Source organism: Oryctolagus cuniculus, chromosome 17 (assembly GCF_964237555.1).
Source record: "Oryctolagus cuniculus chromosome 17, mOryCun1.1, whole genome shotgun sequence".
NCBI lineage: Eukaryota > Metazoa > Chordata > Mammalia > Lagomorpha > Leporidae > Oryctolagus > Oryctolagus cuniculus.
The window spans coordinates 1,882,818-1,899,327 of NC_091448.1; the positions used below are offsets into that span (position 1 = coordinate 1,882,818).

A 16,510-nucleotide genomic window follows, 5' to 3' on the forward strand; every position below is an offset into this window, starting at 1 on the left:
AGCGGGCGGGGGCGGGAACCCGCAACCCACCCGCGCAGAGCCAAGGACTGCCGCGTGCGGGCTGCGGGGTCCCTCTGGCGCCCGGAAGCGGCGACCGAAGGGCTCGCGGGACGTGCAGGGCCCGCACAGCCTAGCCACCCAGGACTAGCCGGAGCTCGGGCGGCCGGAGTGCCGGGAGCAGGGGTTGGCGGGAAGCAGCGGAGCGGGAGGAAGGTCGCGGTTTCCCTCCCACCGCGCGGCAGACGCCTGTCCCTGCACCCGGGAGCTGCGGGGGGGGGGTGTCTCTCCGGGTAAGGACCACCGCTCGCCCCCCACCCGGCCCATCGCGACCTCCAGAAGGCGGCTGGACCCAGGCCCCCAAGCTGTGGCCCGGGGGCGCTCTGCTTCCCTGAGCCCGACTTTGGGGTCTCAGTGCCTCAGCTTCCGTCTCCGTACAGGGAAGACGGGCCCATTTCCGAGGCGCCTTCGGCTCCGACCGCGATGCCCCCGGGGCAGCCGCTTTGGCCCCGGTCCGGGCTCCCCTCTCGGGCTGGTCTCCGGGCTGCCAAGTCCCGCGGCACCGCCACCGCTGTCCAGGAAAAAGGCGCGAGTGTGGGTGTGCGAGTGATGCGCTGGGCTCCGGAGACGCTGCCTGCCAGCCTCTGGGAGCCCCTCGGCGCTGGGCCTCGGTGGGGACCGAACCCCGACCGAGTGCACCCGCGCCTCGGTCTGCGGGCCGGGCTCAGGGAGAGCCGCGGGCTCCCCGCCCCCGCCCGGCCCGAAGGGACAGTTGGGCACCGGCGGCCGCGTCTGCCCGGAACCGAGCCCGCTCCGCCCACAGGAAGGGCTCGCTCTGCCAGGGCGGCCTCCGAGAAGCAGCGCGCCCCTCCCGCACAGCGCGGGCACGGCGCCCCCAGGGGCGGGTGGGCGCGGGAAGGCCCGATCCCCCACAGACCCCAGAGAAATGTGGAGCTGCCCCGCCGACCCTTCCCTGGACGGGCCGGAGACGCGAGGCCCCACTGCGCGCAGCGGCCACGCGGGCATGGACAGTTTGCGTCCTTGGGGACCCGGGCTCCGCGGGGCGCTCGGTGCAGCCGAATGCCATCTCCCGTCGGACTTTCGGGTACAACCTCGCAGGTGGCCATCCTTGACCACTCCCTCTCCTCCCCAACTCTGGGCGCTCAGAGCCTTCGGGGAAGCGGCGCGGGCCGGGGGCGGGGGGGGGGGCGACAGCGCGGGAGCGACCTGAGGGGCGGGAGGGGGCGGGCTCAGGAGGCCCCAGCCGCCATCGCGTGCGACCCCCGCCGCTCCGGGGGCCTGGGCCTCAGACAATTAAAGCGGGATTCCTCCCCCGCTGACGTCGGCCGCGCCGAGGCCCCTCCCGCGGCGGCATAAAAGGCGCGGGCTCCGCAGCGCAGGCGGCAGTCGGGGTCGGACAGCGCGGCGGTGCGGATCGCGCGGCGCCCAGAGCGCGGGCCGCCAGCGGAGCGACCGCCCCAGCCGCTCCCGGCCGCAGCCGAGCCCCAGCCGCGCCGCGCCGCGCCGGGCCCGCAGCCCGGAGTGCCCGCAGCCATGCCGGCCGGCCGTGCCGCGCGCACCTGTGCGCTGCTCGCCCTCTGCCTGCTGGGCAGCGGGGCCCAGGATTTCGGACCGACGCGCTTCATCTGCACCTCGGTGCCGGTGGACGCCGACATGTGCGCCGCGTCCGTGGCCACCGGCGGCTCCGAGGAGCTGCGAAGCAGCGTGCTGCAGCTCCGCGAGACCGTGCTGCGGCAGAAGGAGACCATCCTGAGCCAGAAGGAGACCATCCGCGAGCTGACCACCAAGCTGGGCCGCTGCGAGAGCCAGAGCACGCTGGACACGGGCGCCGGCGCCGGCGCGGGCGAGGCCAGGGCGGCCGGCGGCCGCAAGCAGCCCGGCTCCGGCAAGAACACCATGGGCGACCTGTCCCGGACGCCAGCCGCGGAGACGCTCAGCCAACTCGGGCAAACTTTGCAGTCGCTCAAAACCCGCCTGGAGAACCTCGAGGTCCGCGCCCCGCGCCGACCCCCGCCCGCCCCCGCCCCGACTCCCGCCCCGGCGGGGCGCCCCCCACCCCCGCCCCGCCTCGCCCCGGCTGCCAGAGCCTGCGGGGCCCCCGCGCGCGGCCCCTCGCGCGAGCTCGGGGCCGGGCCGCCCCCGCAGGCGCCCTGAGGGCCTCCGGGCACGGCCCGGCTGCCCGCGTAACCGGTTTCCCCGCCCTTGCGCCCGCAGCAGTACAGCCGCCTCAATTCCTCCAGCCAGGCCAACAGCCTCCGCGATCTGCTGCAAAGCCAGATGGATGACCTGGAGCGCCAGGTGCTGTCCCGCGTGAACGCCCTGGAAGAGGGCAGGGGGGCGCCCAAGAACGACACGGAGGAGCGAGTCAAGATCGAGAGCGCCCTGAGCGCGCTGCACCAGCGCATCAGCGAGCTGGAGAAAGGTAGGGGCTGCCTGCGCGCGCGCCCGGGACCCTGCACAGGCTCTGGGCGCCCGGCCGCTGCGCTGGGGACGTCCTCCCCGAAGGGAAGCCGGGCGCTGGAAGGCGTTGCGTGGTGCCTCCCCCCGCCGGTGAGGGCGACCCCGCACGGCGTCTGGATTGCGCGGGGCTGAGACGCTTCGTCTTTATAGTAACTTTCCGCACTCGCTGTGGCCGCCCGGACCCGCCTGGGGTCAGGGAGCCCGCGTCCGGCGCGCGTCCCTCCGCACCGGAGAGCCGCTGGGGAGGGCTCCGAGGGGCCTGGCCCGAGGGGCCGCGGAGAGGGCTTCGTCCCCGCTCCCCAGCACCCCCGGCGCGCTCCTGGGCTGTCGCCCGGCGGTCTTCCCCGCGGAGTGGCCCGAGGCCGCCCTGGCGCCTCGCGCCCCCGCGCTTCCTGCCCGCCTGCTCTGGCCGCGGGGCCCGGGCGCGGCGCGGAGCTCGGAAGGCTCTGCCCCGAAGTCGCAGGAATCAAACGAGGTTGTAAAAGGAGGGGGGCGGGGGGCGCTCCTCGCTCGCAGCCGAGCCACGTGACCCTGCTCGGACCGCAAAATGTGCCGGCCGGATTTCAACAGTGCCATCTTAAGGCGCGTTATGTAACTGGAAAGGGATCGAGAGAGGGAGAGAGAGAGAAAGGGAGAGAGAGAGACCGAGACCTGGGAGGGAGGGGGAGCGGGAACGGGGTGGGGGAGATGCAGGAAAGCGAAACCTGCAAGGAGGGGTCAGGGGCTGCCCCTGCCCAGGCCCCAGTTGCAGGGGGCAGTGGGGAGGGGCTGAGCGCAGGCGTCAGGCGCTGCTCTGCGCCCCAGCACCTGACTTTCAGGAAGGGGGGGGGGTCACAGCCAGGGGCACTGGTCCCTCCTGGACACCCAGGAACCGGCCAGGTTGTGTGTTCCTGGGCTCCGGGCCTGGTTTCAGTGCCCACTGCTGATGAGAGTGTTTTGCTTGGCATCAGTCACCCCACCCAAAGTGCACAGAAGAGGGGGGGGGTCCCTTGTTTCTGGAGATGGTGGCTGGCAGGCAGGAAGCTGGACAAGCACCAGGGGATGCTGTCAGCCCAGGACCCAGGTTTCCAGGAGACGCACACTCACCCCGAACGTGTGCGTTCTCCTGAAGCCTTCCGGGGCTCTGGCTCCAAGGTGCCCCCCTGGGGCCCTGGGGCGGGGTGATTCTCTGGGGCCTGGCTCCAGGCAGGGGGCTGCTTCTCTGTCCCCTGCCCCGGCTGCAGGGCTCCAGGCAGGGGCCCTGGAGGAGCAGGAGGTGGGGGAGGAGCCCTTGCTCCTGACGGATGAACAGGAAGCAGGTGAGTGACCGGGCTGCAGCCCGTCCAGGCCGATGGGGAAGGGGCCTGGCCGTCGGGGAGGGAATCTAAGAGAGGCACCCAGGAAGCGCCTGGGGAGGCTGTAGAGAGCCCCGCCACATCCCAGAACCAGGGCAGCCCCCCAGAGGGACGGCTCCGAGAGGACCTGGCCTCCTTCCTTCCGAGGTGGTGGACAGGGTGTGCGCTGGCTGGCCGGCCCCATTTCTGCTGGTGCCCACCTCATGGCCAGGTGCAGGTGCTGACAGCCCACCCCGCGCTGCACCCCCATCTCTCCAAGGTACCACACCATGTGGGAGCAGAGCCAGCCCAAGCTGGGTGTGGAGACCTTGGGTCAGCTTCATGGCCTGCTGGCTCTGTGGCCTGGCCTCTGTGAGTCACTCCGTGTGCATCCACAGGACGGAGCCTGCCCCGGGTGCGTCCCAGGGTCTGGCGGGGACTGCAGGGACTCGGGCAGCAGGAAGCACGTTGTCAGGTGCACCTGTCCCCGCAGGTCAGAAAGACAGCCGCCCCGGAGACAAGTTCCAGCTCACGTTCCCGCTGCGGACCAACTACATGTACGCCAAGGTGAAGAAGAGCCTGCCGGAGATGTACGCCTTCACCGTGTGCATGTGGCTCAAGTCCAGCGCAGCCCCGGGGGTGGGCACGCCCTTCTCCTACGCCGTGCCCGGCCAGGCCAACGAGCTGGTGCTCATCGAGTGGGGCAACAACCCCATGGAAATCCTCATCAACGACAAGGTTCCACCTGGACACCACGCGGGCCCCGGGAGAGCTCCTGCTGGGCGGGACGGGGGAGGGGCAGGGCCACAAGGGGGGCCGGCACCCCCTGTGCTCCGGAACAGGCAGAGCTAGGACCTTCCGGGACAGAAGCCCCTGGGTGGGGGTGGGTCACAGGGCCGTTCTCCGTCCTGCTGACGTGAGGCCTGGGCCCCTCCGCCACCAACTGGCCCCGGGCCTGGCTTGGCTCTGCTGTGGTTGGGGCCCTCAGGGGCAGTGAGGGTGCAGAGCTCTCCCCTCGTCCAGACGTAGCCCACACAGCTCCCCGCTCTGGGAAGGAGGCCAGGTGCAGCCAAGGACACCCTCCTTCTAGCGAACTCGGCTCTGGCTCAACCCCGGTAGCCTTGGATTAGCTGCCAGCTTTCAAATCCTCCTGCCTCCCGCCCCGCGCGGGTCCTGAATGGCTAAAACCCGGGCTGGGCAGCAGATGGGAAGCTCCGTTCTCGCCTCTGTGCAGGTGCAGGGTCTGGAAGGCAGGTGCCAGGGGAATTCGGTGACTGCCGTGGGTGGGCCACCGTCAGTCCAGAGAGGAAGAGGGGCAGCTGTTAGTGGAGAGGGCTGGCCCTGAGCTGTCCCCGCCTCCTGCCCAGGTGGCCAAGCTGCCCTTCGTGATCAACGACGGCAAGTGGCACCACATCTGCATCACCTGGACCACCCGGGACGGCGTCTGGGAGGCCTACCAGGACGGCACCCAGGGTGGCAGCGGCGAGAACCTGGCACCCTACCACCCCATCAAGCCGCAGGGCGTGCTGGTGCTGGGCCAGGAGCAGGTGCGGCTGGGCGTGGGGAGGGGGAGAGGGAAGTGGGGCCCCTGGAAGGTTGTGCAGCGCTTGGGCCCGGGCCGGCTGGAGCAGGAGCGAGCTTTGGTCTCAGCCTCTCCCCAGCACAGCCACTCCTCCTTTGGCCTGGGAGGGCCAATTCTGCTTTTAGGATAAATAATTCAGGCCCTGGAGTGGTTCCGTCCCCTTGGGCACCGGGGAGGGAGCTGAGGGACAGAATCCAGGCCTCCTCTGGCTGCTGGGCAGCTGTCGCTGGCAGAATGGCACCTGAGTGGGGTCCCGCCCTGACTGACCACAGCTCTGGGCCCCTCACTCATGGGCCGAGGGGCAGGGGGTCAGGCTCCCCGCAAGGAGAAGATCCCAATCCAGGCCAGCCTGCGACCCCTGGGGGAGGGGTGGACACACAGCCGAAGACCCAGGGACAGGAAGAGCCCCCGACCGGGGGGACCCAGAGACCCTGAGACTCGGGCTGCGGGGAAGGGCGCCCCGGGAGGCCCCCAGGGCCCCAGCGGATCCCTTCCAGCCCCGCCATCTGCTTTCCTCCCAAGGACACTCTGGGCGGTGGATTTGACGCCACACAGGCGTTTGTGGGCGAGCTGGCCCATTTCAACATCTGGGACCGCAAGCTGACCCCGGGGGAGGTGTACAACCTGGCCACCTGCAGCACCAAGGCCCTGCCCGGCAACGTGATCGCCTGGGCCGAGTCCCACATCGAGATCTACGGTGGAGCCACCAAGTGGACGTTCGAGGCCTGCCGCCAGATCAACTGACCGCCCCGGCCCGCGCCCGCGCCCCCTGCTTGTGCAGTGATGACCTGTCCGTCTCTCCTCCCCTGCCCCCAGGAATGAGTCAAGGCCATGGCCCCTGCACACGCACACACACACAGCCTGGTTCTGTCCTCCCCACACACCTGAAGCAGTCCCGGCTCATCCGCCCCCAAGGAAGCCCCTTCCCCACGCAGGGGCCCCCACTGCTTCCCAGCGAGAGCGGGTGGCCGCGGCGTGGATGTCGCGAACAGTGCAGCAGTAGGTGAGAGGGCTGTGAGTGCAGCCTGAGTGCCCGTGAGTGTGCGTGTGTGTGACTGTGTGAGTGTGCCCTGTGTCTGCTTGTACATACCTGTGTGTGAGAGTGCATCTGCGTGTGTCTACATCTGAGTGTGAGCGTGCCCGTGTGTCTGCCTGTGTGTGCGTGTGATGTATCAGAGTGTGTCTACGACTGTCTGAGCGTGCCTGTGTGTCTGCCTGTGTGTGTGTGTGAGTGTAGCTGAGTGTGTCTACGTCTGAGTGAGTCTGTGAGCGTGCCCGTGTGCCTGTGTGTGTGATGTATCTGAGTGTGCCCATGTGTCTGCCTGTGCATACCTGTGTGTCTGTGTGTGATGTATCTGAGTGTGTCTACGACTGTGAGCGTGCCCGTGTGTCTGCCTGTGTGTGATGTATCTGAGTGTGAGCGTCTGTGTCTGTCTGGGAGTGTGCCTGTGTGTCTGCCTGTGCATACCTGTGTGTGTGTGTGAGTGTATCTAAGTGTGTCCACGACTGAGTGAGAGCGTCTGCCTGTGTCTGCCTGTGAGTGTGCGAGTGTGTCTATGAGAGAGAGCGTCTATATCTGCCTGTGTGTCTGAGTGTGTATCTGCCTGTGAATATGTGTGTGAGTGTATCTGAGTGTGTCTAGGTCTGAGTAAGAGCATCTGTGTCTGCCTGAGTGTGCCCGTGTGTCTGCCTGTGCTTGTGTGTGTGTGTCTGAGTGTGTCTACATCTGAGTGAGAGTGTGTACCTGTGAGTGTGCCCGTGTGTCTGCCTGTGTGTGTCTACATCTGAGTGTGAGGTGTGTACCTGTGAGTGTGCCCGTGTGTCTGCCTGTGTGTGTGTCTACATCTGAGTGTGAGGTGTGTACCTGTGAGTGTGCCCGTGTGTCTGCCTGTGTGTGTCTACATCTGAGTGTGAGGTGTGTACCTGTGAGTGTGCCCGTGTGTCTGTGTGTGTGTCTACATCTGAGTGTGAGGTGTGTACCTGAGTGTGCCCGTGTGTCTGCCTGTGTGTGTGTCTACATCTGAGTGTGAGGTGTGTACCTGTGAGTGTGCCCGTGTGTCTGTGTGTGTGTCTACATCTGAGTGTGAGGTGTGTACCTGTGAGTGTGCCCGTGTGTCTGCCTGTGTGTGTGTCTACATCTGAGTGTGAGGTGTGTACCTGTGAGTGTGCCCGTGTGTCTGCCTCTGTGTGTGTCTACATCTGAGTGTGAGGTGTGTACCTGTGAGTGTGCCCGTGTGTGTGTATCTGAGTGTGAGCATCTGTGACAGTGTCTGCGTGTGCCGTGAGCGAGTGACTGCTTGTGAGTGAGTGTGGCTGGGGGAGTTCTTTCCCAGTCAAGCGTGTCACTTCCTCCTCTCTGTGGCTCCGGGAGTCTCGGGGTCGGCGAGCAGGCTGTATCTGCCGACTTGGAGCTCCGGGCGCAGCCGCCTGCCTCCGCGTGTAAGCGGGGCGCGGCGACGTCCCTGCCCCGTGGGGTGGGTGTAAGAAGCCGGGGTCCTCGATGCAGAGAGCTTTTTTGGTGTTAGATTTTCTCTGGCTACCCTGGGACTGTGCCTTCCCGTGTGGGGGGGAGCTGCTGAGGGCCCAGGCCCCCGTCCCCTGTGCTGGGCCAGCGACCCTGCTGTTGCATCTGAGGGCAGTGCGGGCCCAGGACCGTGCCTTCCCCACCCCGGCCACCGAGACCCGAGTCCAGCCAGTGGGTGGCGGGGACCTGCCCATGCACCCCGTCGTGAGCTGGCTCAGGCCCCTAAGAAGGGGCGGCTGAAACCACCGCTCGTCCCACCGGGCTCGTTCCTGTAGAGGCTCGACCCGTCACGGCCTATGACACGGGAGACCCGCGCAGTGTCCACAACCTTCAACGTTCCTCCCCCACAAAGCTGCGTGAGCACCTCCGGCAGTCGTTTGAGGAGGGGAGGAAGGGGTGTGTGTGCGTGTGTGCGTGCGTGTGTGTGCGTGTGCTTGGCGTGAAAGCGAGAGCGCTCACAAGGGCCGTGCCCAGGACTGGTCGCCTGTCCCGAGGGCACCCCAGCCGCCAGCTGCAGGCTCTCGTTGGCAACAGGCGGACAGGCCTTTCTAGAAGTTCCGCGCCGTCTGGCTCCGCTGCAGCTGCAGACGCTGCCGGAGGAGGAGCAGGTGTCCCGTCTTCTGTTCCTTCCCGGGGCACCTGTCTCCCTCGGCGCAGGTCTGCGTCGTGTCGGAAACCAGTGCGTCTGTGTGTGTCTGTGCCCGTGTCCCGTGTCGCCGTTCTCGTGGGTGTCTGCACGGTCCCCGGCCACCGCTCTGCAGAGGGTGTGCCGTCCCCCAGTGGCTGCTGCTTGCCGACTGCTCCCTCGGCGCCCGGCGGGGGGTGGCACCCTTGGATCTGCAGGGGTCTTCTCCGTTTGCATGTCCCTCGGTGGTGTGTTCCTCGCTCCCTCCGTCCGACGTGTGTCCCCGTGCCTGCATGGACTTCTCCAGTTCTGTGTTGTGTGCCGAGTGCCGCCCCGTGTTCCGTGACCACCCATGTAGCTGCCGAAACGGCTAGGTGAGCAGGCCCAGGGTGCCCGGGGGAGGTCCAGAGAGGGGTCAAGGCCCCTCTCCCCTCCCCGCCCCCACCACACCAAGAAGCATTTTTCCCCGTGTAGGTTAAGAGCGAGCGAGAGAGCTCGGAAGGTCTCTAGAGACCAGGGAGCCCCACCCTCACTTCAGCCATCTTGGAGCTGTCCCGGCGAGGCCCCGAGCCCGCTGTGCTGGGCGCTCTCCTGCCAGCACCTCCCACCAGCCCCCCTCCCGGCCCCAGCCCGCCCACCCAGAGTGGCGAGGTGGGAGCCGGCTGTTCAGGACCACAAGCCATCCTCTGCCCTGACGAGAGGGACAGAGCACCCCCCCCAGCTGATGTCTGGGCGCCCGCGGCCGCCGCCGGCATCCAGCGCCCCAGCCCGCGACTCCCTCACTGTGTACACACCTGGCACCTGGCTGGCCCAAGAAGGCAGACACAGCCACGACCCAGTCCACGTAGCCTGCACCTGCTCTGTAATCTGACACACGTGCCCTCTTGCACTGAACAACACGCGCCTCTCAGGTAAGCCATTTTGTAAACCACGAAGCGACAGACACACTGTCGAGGCCCCCGCCTGCTCTCGCTGGCGTCCGGCTCCGGTGCCTGGGGGGGCACCCCACTGGGATCGCGAGCCTTCTCGCTTTTGATAACACAGTGTTATTTCTCTTACTGCAGAAGAAAACAGTTTATTACCAAACAAGAGTATTTTTATGAAAGAAAAGGACAAACCTATAAATTAGCTCAACCCTTATCGCCCTCAGAAACCCCTCCAGGCTCCGCCAAAATGTAGGCCCGAAAGCACGTATTTTGGACGAAAGATCCATTTTTGTATGCTTCTCTCTTCCTTTTGTCGATTCCCGGTTTATTTTCTAAGACTGCAAAGATCACTCTGTCACCAGCCCTGGGACCTGGGACCGAGGGGGTGTCTCGGGGGCAGAGCGGGGGAGCGGGGCTGGCGTGGGGCTCACCGCCGCCCCGGGGGCGGGCCCGGTCCTGGCGCAGGCTTCTTACGTGGAGCAGGCGCGGCTCTGAATGCGGGTCCATGTGCGGCAGAAGCGGGCCGTGCCCGGGTTGTGTGCCGCTGCCGGCGTCCAGAGGACGGAGCCCCGGGTGTCTGGCAGCAGCCAGGGCGTGGCTGGAAGCAGTGGTTCGCCTCTGGGAGGCCCGGCCGAGAGACCTGGTGGCGTCGGGAAGCGCGTGGCTGCTCCGCGGACTGATGTGCGTTTGTGGAAGGGAGAAACAGCCCAATACTTAGAGTCCCACATTGTCTTATTTGCCAAAACCAACTGCGAGCCCCTACCGCTGATGTTGTCACAGTCCACTGTCCCTCCCTTCCATCTGCTAACCAAAGCTGTGCATTCTTCATGTGATCTGCAGCCTTTTGGGTACCAAATGGGTGAAAGCCGTGGGACCTGCCACCTCCCATCAGCAATTCTGGAAATGCACTATTTCTACTGGTCTTCTTGCTTTTTTTTTTTTTTCTTGCTGAAATGACATGAATTGTTGAGTTTATTTTTACACAGTAAAGAGTGAAGAAAGACGTGGCCTCCTCGCGATGTCTCTTTCTAGAACACGAGGTGTTCTCCCTGCCTAGCTCACAGGGGACCCCCACCTGCGGGGGGCGGGGCACACACACACCTTGCACAGCCGTCTGGTGACCCTGGGGCACGGAGTTGGAGGGCTCCCCATGGCCCCGGACAGCTGACACCAAGGCCAGAAAGGCAGAGTGATTGCGCAGGTCCGGGCTCCCCGCCCCCTCCCCCACAGCCCCTTCTGTCCTGGTTCGGGCGGCCTGGACTTGTTCCCCAGCAGCCCTGTGTGTCCTCCCAGCCCCACAGATGGGCCCTTCCCCTGCCTCCTGGCCTGTCCTGGGAGTGGACAGCCGTGTGGGCCCTGAACTGAGCCTGGCTCGGAGAACAGAGAGCTTCAAGCTGCTCCCTCCGAGGGACAAAACCACCAGGATCCAAGTGCCCTGGTCACTCAACCCAAGGTCAGGAGCCAGAGAGCTGAATTAGCCACCGCGGACACTTGGTTGCCTCGGAGGCACATGTGTGTGTACACACACACGGAGCACACACACGTGTGTACACGTGCATACTGGTACAGGGAGTTCTCTGGGGGTCCCGGCCAGGACTCAGGAGGCTGGGGTGGTGGGGCATGAGTGAGCCACCTGTTGCCCGGGGGGTGGGGGAGAAGGTTTGGTCTCTGTGGCCCGCAGGAAGGGCGGGAGGCGCTGGCTGGTGTTCACCTGCCGGGTGACACGCGTGGGGCCCAGGCAGCTCCAGCCAACAGCGCCCGTGTTTATGCCTCTCACACACTAACACTCAGCAGAGACATTGCGCTCCACCCTTCTCACCCCTGACCGGGCGCACCACGCCGGGAACAGCAGCTGCAGGGGCCCCGGGGCCCTGTGGGAGCCTGGGAGGAGGCACCGGGCTCCGCTTTTCCAAGCCAAGGCGTGTTGGGCGGCGACACCAACAGCCCCGCAGCTGCAGGAAGCTGTTCCTGGCTTGCACCCTGCTGGTGCTGGCGACCTCACCGCCCCTCAGCCATGGGCAGGCGGCTCAGACTCGGCGGCTTTCTCGTCCCGACTTCTGTTTTCTTTCTCTTGTGCGCGGCCTCCTACACTGAGGCGCGGCTTCCACCTCCCGTCCCCGCCTGCGAGGACAGCGCCGGGGTCTCCACTGTCCGGCCCCCACCCAGCCGGCCTCGTGGACCGCACCGTGGAAGGGACAGCTGCCAGACTGAGGTCCAGGGGCCCCGTGCAGCTTGGCCAAAGTTGCACAGTTTGGGGTGCTGCAGGGGAGGCTGCTGCTTGGGACGGCCACGCCCCTATCAGGGTGCCGGGTTCGAGTCCCGGCTACTCCACACTTCTGCTCCAACTTCCTGCTCGTTCGCTTAGGAAGGTGGTGGGTGATGTCTCGAGTGCCTGGGTCCCTGCCAGCCACGAGGGAGACCCAGATGGAGTTCTGGCTCCTGGCTTCAGAGGGGCCCGGCCCTGGCCGTGGCGACCGTTTGGAAGATCTCTCTGTGTCTCTGTCTCTGCTCTGTCACTGGCCTTTCAAATAAGTAAAGAAATAAATAAGCAAATCCCTAAAAAAGAAACCATTCTCGCATCTCGGCTGTGCCAAGCTGCACCAGAGCCCAGATTTGTGACTGCCAGCTCGGGGCTGTTGCCTGGCCCGGCTGAGGGCAGTGTCTGTCCTTGTCACGTGGGTCTCGCCTCGCAAGGCCAGGAAGCTGGCTGAGAACAGGTGCACCCAGGGTGGCCCCACTGCCAGCTCCCTCCCAGCGGCTGTCAGAGCAGGACGCTGCCTCTCAGGCCCTTGGCCGGGACCAAGACCCCCGCCCGCCAGGACACACTGCCCAGACTGGGGGAGAGTCCCTGAGCCTGGGCTGTGGCCCAGCCAGCGGCCGTGGGCTGCCGTGCTGTGGCCGGTGTCAGGCAGCTCAGAGGGCCTTGGAGGCGGGCAGGCAGCCGGCCTAGTGGGGAAGGCACCACATCCCACACTGGAAGCCAGCTTCCTGCTAATCACATCCTTAGAAGTCGTGGTGGTGGCTCAATGCTTGGGTCCCAGCCACCCACGTGGGAGGCCCGGATGGAGCTCCCGGCTCCTGCCTGGCCCAGCCCTGGCCGTTGTGGCCATTTGAGGGGTGAACCGGCAGACGAAGATCTCTCTCGCTCTCTCTTCCTCTTCTCTCTCTGTGTGTCTGCCTTTCAAATAAATTAATTAATAATACTTTGAGAAGAACTGTTCACAGGGGAAAGAGCCCCAGAGGCCAGCGGTCAGTGCGCAGCCGGCTCCTGGGGGCCGTTCCCCAGCGCCCCCGGGTGCCCTGTGGGGGAGGGGGCCTCGCCCGAGGGCCCCGGGGTGGAGGGGAGCCCAGGTCTTTCTCTGGCGTCCTCTCCTGGGACAGGGACAAGTGTGTGTGTCCTCATAGTCGGTCCCTCGGCGGCCTCCTCGGCTCCTGGGTTGTGGCGTCCCGGCCAGCCTGGCTTGCTCCGGAGATGCTGCTGACGCCCGGACCTGCGGCCACCCTCCCGTCCCGTCCGGCGTCCGCGTCAACGGTCCCGACGCCCGGACCCTGCGGCCACCCTCCCGTCCCGTCCGGCGTCCACGTCAACGGTCCCGACGCCCGGACCCTGCGGCCACCCTCCCGTCCCGTCCGGCGTCCGCGTCAACGGTCTTGACACCTGCACCCTCACAGCCCGGACAGACGTGGCTTCTCTCCCCGTTCCTCGGGGCAGGACCCTGGCATGAAGTGGGCGGTGCTGTCCCGGGCCTCGGTCTCCCCCCACCTCCCCGAGCAGCAGAGAAGGGTGGGGTGCTCTCTGCAGCCCTTTTAGGTGCTCCAACCCACAGGACCGGCAGTGTCCCCTGGGGAGGGCGCCTGACCCTCCCCGCCCACACGGGAGCCCAGTCCTGGCCGCCTGCTGCTGCCCCACCTCTGGTCTGGCGGGCACGGGGTCCACCCTCCCCAGGGTCTCCCACGGCGGTGACCTTCCCTCGGGGGCTCCCTGGTCCTCAGACCCCCTGCTCGGACCCCCGCAGTGCGTTTTCCCGGCACCTGTGGTGGGCCTGGATCAAGGAGTCTCCCCAGAAGTTTCTGAGCTTGCACGGGAATCGGGGGTCTGCACCCCCCGCCAGTCAGCGTCTCCCTTTCAGGGAGGGCGGAGGGGCCGCTGGCAGGTGCAGCACGCCAGGGCCCGGGGCACTGCTGAGCGCTAGCACGCCTCGGGCAGACGCCTGGCCGGCGCCAGGCCGCGGTCTGCAGGCAGGAGGGGCACGGGCGTTGGAGGCCCAGCTCGGGTGCCTGGGCGGCTCCAGTGTGTGCTGGAGATGGAGGCGGGGGAGGGGGAGGCGGTGTGAGCTTGCACGCTTGTGTGCCTGGAAGACATTGCCAAGGAAGCCGTCTGTCCCCTGTTTGGTTTCTGTGCTTCTCAATTCAGGCCAAGGTGGGGGGCCATCTGCTGAAGTGGGCACAGAGAAAACATTTTCACTGTGCAGAAAATTGGCTTCCGAGGGGAGCCGTGCTCGGCACAGACCCAGCCCGGGGCAGCGCAGGCAGAGGAGGCTGGGCTCTGCCTGCAGGGTGCCGCCTGGACCCAGGGCAGGGCTGGGCTGAGAGAGGGGCTGGGGAGTGGGGGGACAGTCTGGGGCATAGGAAGAAAGGCCGGGGTACAGGGAGGGGCTGGGATACAAGGAGGGAGGGACTGGGGTGCTGCCAGGCCGAAGTGCAGTAAGGGAGGCTGGGTACAGGGAGGGAGGCTGGGGTGCAGGGAGGGAGGGTCTGGGGTGCTGCCTTGTTGGGGTGCAGGAGGAGGCTGGATACAGGGAGGGAGGCTGGGGTACAGGGATGGAGGGGCTGGGGTACAGGGAGGGAGGGGCTGGGGTATAGGGAGGGAGGCTGGGGTGCAGTGAGGGAGGGGCTGGGGTGCAGTGAGGGAGGGGCTGGGGCACTGCAGGCTGGGGTGCAGGGAGGGAGGCTGGATACAGGGAGGGAGGGGTTGGGGCGCTGCCAGGCCGAGGTGCAGTAAGGGAGGCTGGGTACAGTGAGGGAGGGAGGCTGGGGTACAAGGACAGAGGGGCTGGGGTACAGGGAGGGAGGGGCTGGGGTGCTGCTAGGCTGGGGTACGGGGAGAGAGGATAGGGTGCAGCCCCACCCAGGCTGGGGTGCAGTGAGGGAGGGGCTGGGGTACAAGGAGGGAGGGAGGGGTTGGGGTGCTGCCAGGCCGAGGTGCAGTAAGGGAGGCTGGGTACAGTGAGGGAGGAGGCTGGGGTACAGGGATGGAGGGGCTGGGGGTGCTGCCTTGTTGGGGTGCAGGAGGGAGGCTGGATACAGGGAGGGAGGGGCTGGGGTGCAGGGAGGGAGGGGCTAGGGTGCTGCCTTGTTGGGGTGCAGGAGGGAGGCTGGGTGCTCCCACGCTCCCCCACTCTGTAGAAGCTGAGTCCCCAGGACCATCCAGAGCGTCTGGAGCTCCGAGCCCCTCCTTCTGGGTCACTGCCTGGGGTCACTCACGTGGCTGTGGCTGCCTCTCTGAAACCCTTCTTCTTCTTCTTCTTTTTTTAAAAAGATTTATTTATTTATTTTATTTATTTGAAAGTCAGAGTTACACAGAGAGAGGAGAGGCAGAGAGAGAGAGAGAGAGAGGTCTTCCATCCCTGGTTCACTCCCCAGATGGCTGCAATGGCCAGATAAGAGTTGATCTGAAGCCAGTAACCAGGGGCTTCTTCTGGGTCTCCCACGTGGATGCAGGGGCCCAAGGACTTGGACCATCTTCTACTGCTTTCCCAGGCCACAGCAGAGAGCTGGATCGGAAGTGAGCAGCTGGGACTCGAACTGGTGCCCACATGGGATAGCAGCGCTTCGGGCAGCGGCTTTACCCGCTGTGCCACAGCACCGGCCCCCTGACTCCCTGCTGATGAGATGCAGCTCACCAGCCCATCGCTCACTGTGCGCAGTGCACGGCTGGTGGCGGGGGGACAGCATGCTGCCAAGTTTTTAAATTGCAGTCAACGTGAAGTGGACGACTTTGCAGGGCACCGGCCAGGGGCAGTGACTGCACTCCCAACACTGCAGCCACCGCCCCTGAGATGCCCGGCTTCCCTCACAGAGGCCCGGCCCCACACAGCACCCGCCCCCAGCCCTGGGGACCTGACTGGGTTTACCCGTGACAGGCGCCCCGCAGAGCCACCCCTCAGGGCCCGCCTCCTGCAGCAGGTGTCCTTGCTACAGCAGGGTCGCTGGGGTGGGCTGCGCCCTTGGGACGCCGTGGCCCCGGGCGTCCGCGTCTGCCCCTGTGGGCACGCGCTCAGCGTGGGGCTGCCGGCTCTATGTTTAGCTGGAGCGGGGACTGCCAAGCTGTTCTCGCGGCAACCGTGCCCGCTTTTGCCCCACTGGGCCCGCCGGAGGCCCCCAGTGCCTCCTCGCCTCACCCGTACTGCTTGTGAGGGGCTGCACTCCCGTGAGGCCCGGGCACCTGTCACGCGTCCCCCGGCCGCTGTCTCCCTCTGCAGTCCTGGGTGGGTCGGAGCCGGCACCGATCCTCCATCAGACACGTGAGCCGAGTGTCTCCTCTGGCTCCGGGTGGGGTCTTTTTATTTTGGTGACGGCACCCGGAGCTTCGGCCAGACTTTCAGTTCTGGTAAAGCCCTTTCTTCCGTCGCCTGTGCTCCGGAGGTCCCGGCCGCCCCGGGTGGCCTGGCCCTGCCAGAGACGTGCCTCCCCCGTGCCATGCGCACTGCCCACTGGGCTTCCCCGCAACCCCGGGCTGTGGGCCCCACGGGCGGAGGCCCAGTCCCCTCACTTTGCTCCTCACAGAAATCCCTTCTGGCTCCGACATTCTTGCTCCGGCTTTGCTCTTCAGAATTTTGGTTCTCTAAGAATCCCAGACTGTTAGCGCAGATGTAGAAAGAAAAAAAAAAAAAAAAAAAAAACACACAAAAAACAGAAGCCGGCTTTGGAGTGAGAAACTGGCTGCTTCCTGTGTTAGGGCTCGGGCCAGCTGCACTCGGAAACACCTCCCAGGCCCCCGCTGCCCCCGCTGATGCGGGAGGGGGCAGGGGAGGCAGAGGGACAGGGCCTGAGGGAGAGGAG

General features: G+C 66.2%; 1 protein-coding gene across 3 annotated transcripts; it reads left to right on the forward strand.

Annotated features, from left to right (window-relative positions):
- Nucleotides 1–1,405: 1,405 nt before the first annotated feature.
- On the forward strand, nucleotides 1,406–10,457 carry NPTX1 (neuronal pentraxin 1). 3 transcript variants are annotated; one of them, XR_011383258.1, is made up of 6 exons: nucleotides 1,408–2,007; nucleotides 2,233–2,440; nucleotides 4,285–4,529; nucleotides 5,159–5,338; nucleotides 5,896–7,404; nucleotides 7,584–10,457. XR_011383258.1 is itself a non-coding variant. In XM_070059964.1 (5 exons), exons 1-5 carry the CDS (start codon nucleotides 1,552–1,554, stop codon nucleotides 6,115–6,117), a joined length of 1,308 nt encoding a protein of 435 aa, XP_069916065.1. In that variant the 5' UTR covers nucleotides 1,406–1,551; the 3' UTR covers nucleotides 6,118–10,457. The 3 variants fall into 3 exon arrangements, 2 of the variants coding, with proteins under 2 accessions (XP_069916065.1, XP_069916064.1); XM_070059964.1 differs by having other exon boundaries at nucleotides 1,406–2,007; nucleotides 2,236–2,440; nucleotides 5,896–10,457; XM_070059963.1 differs by having other exon boundaries at nucleotides 5,896–10,457.
- Nucleotides 10,458–16,510: the final 6,053 nt, after the last annotated feature.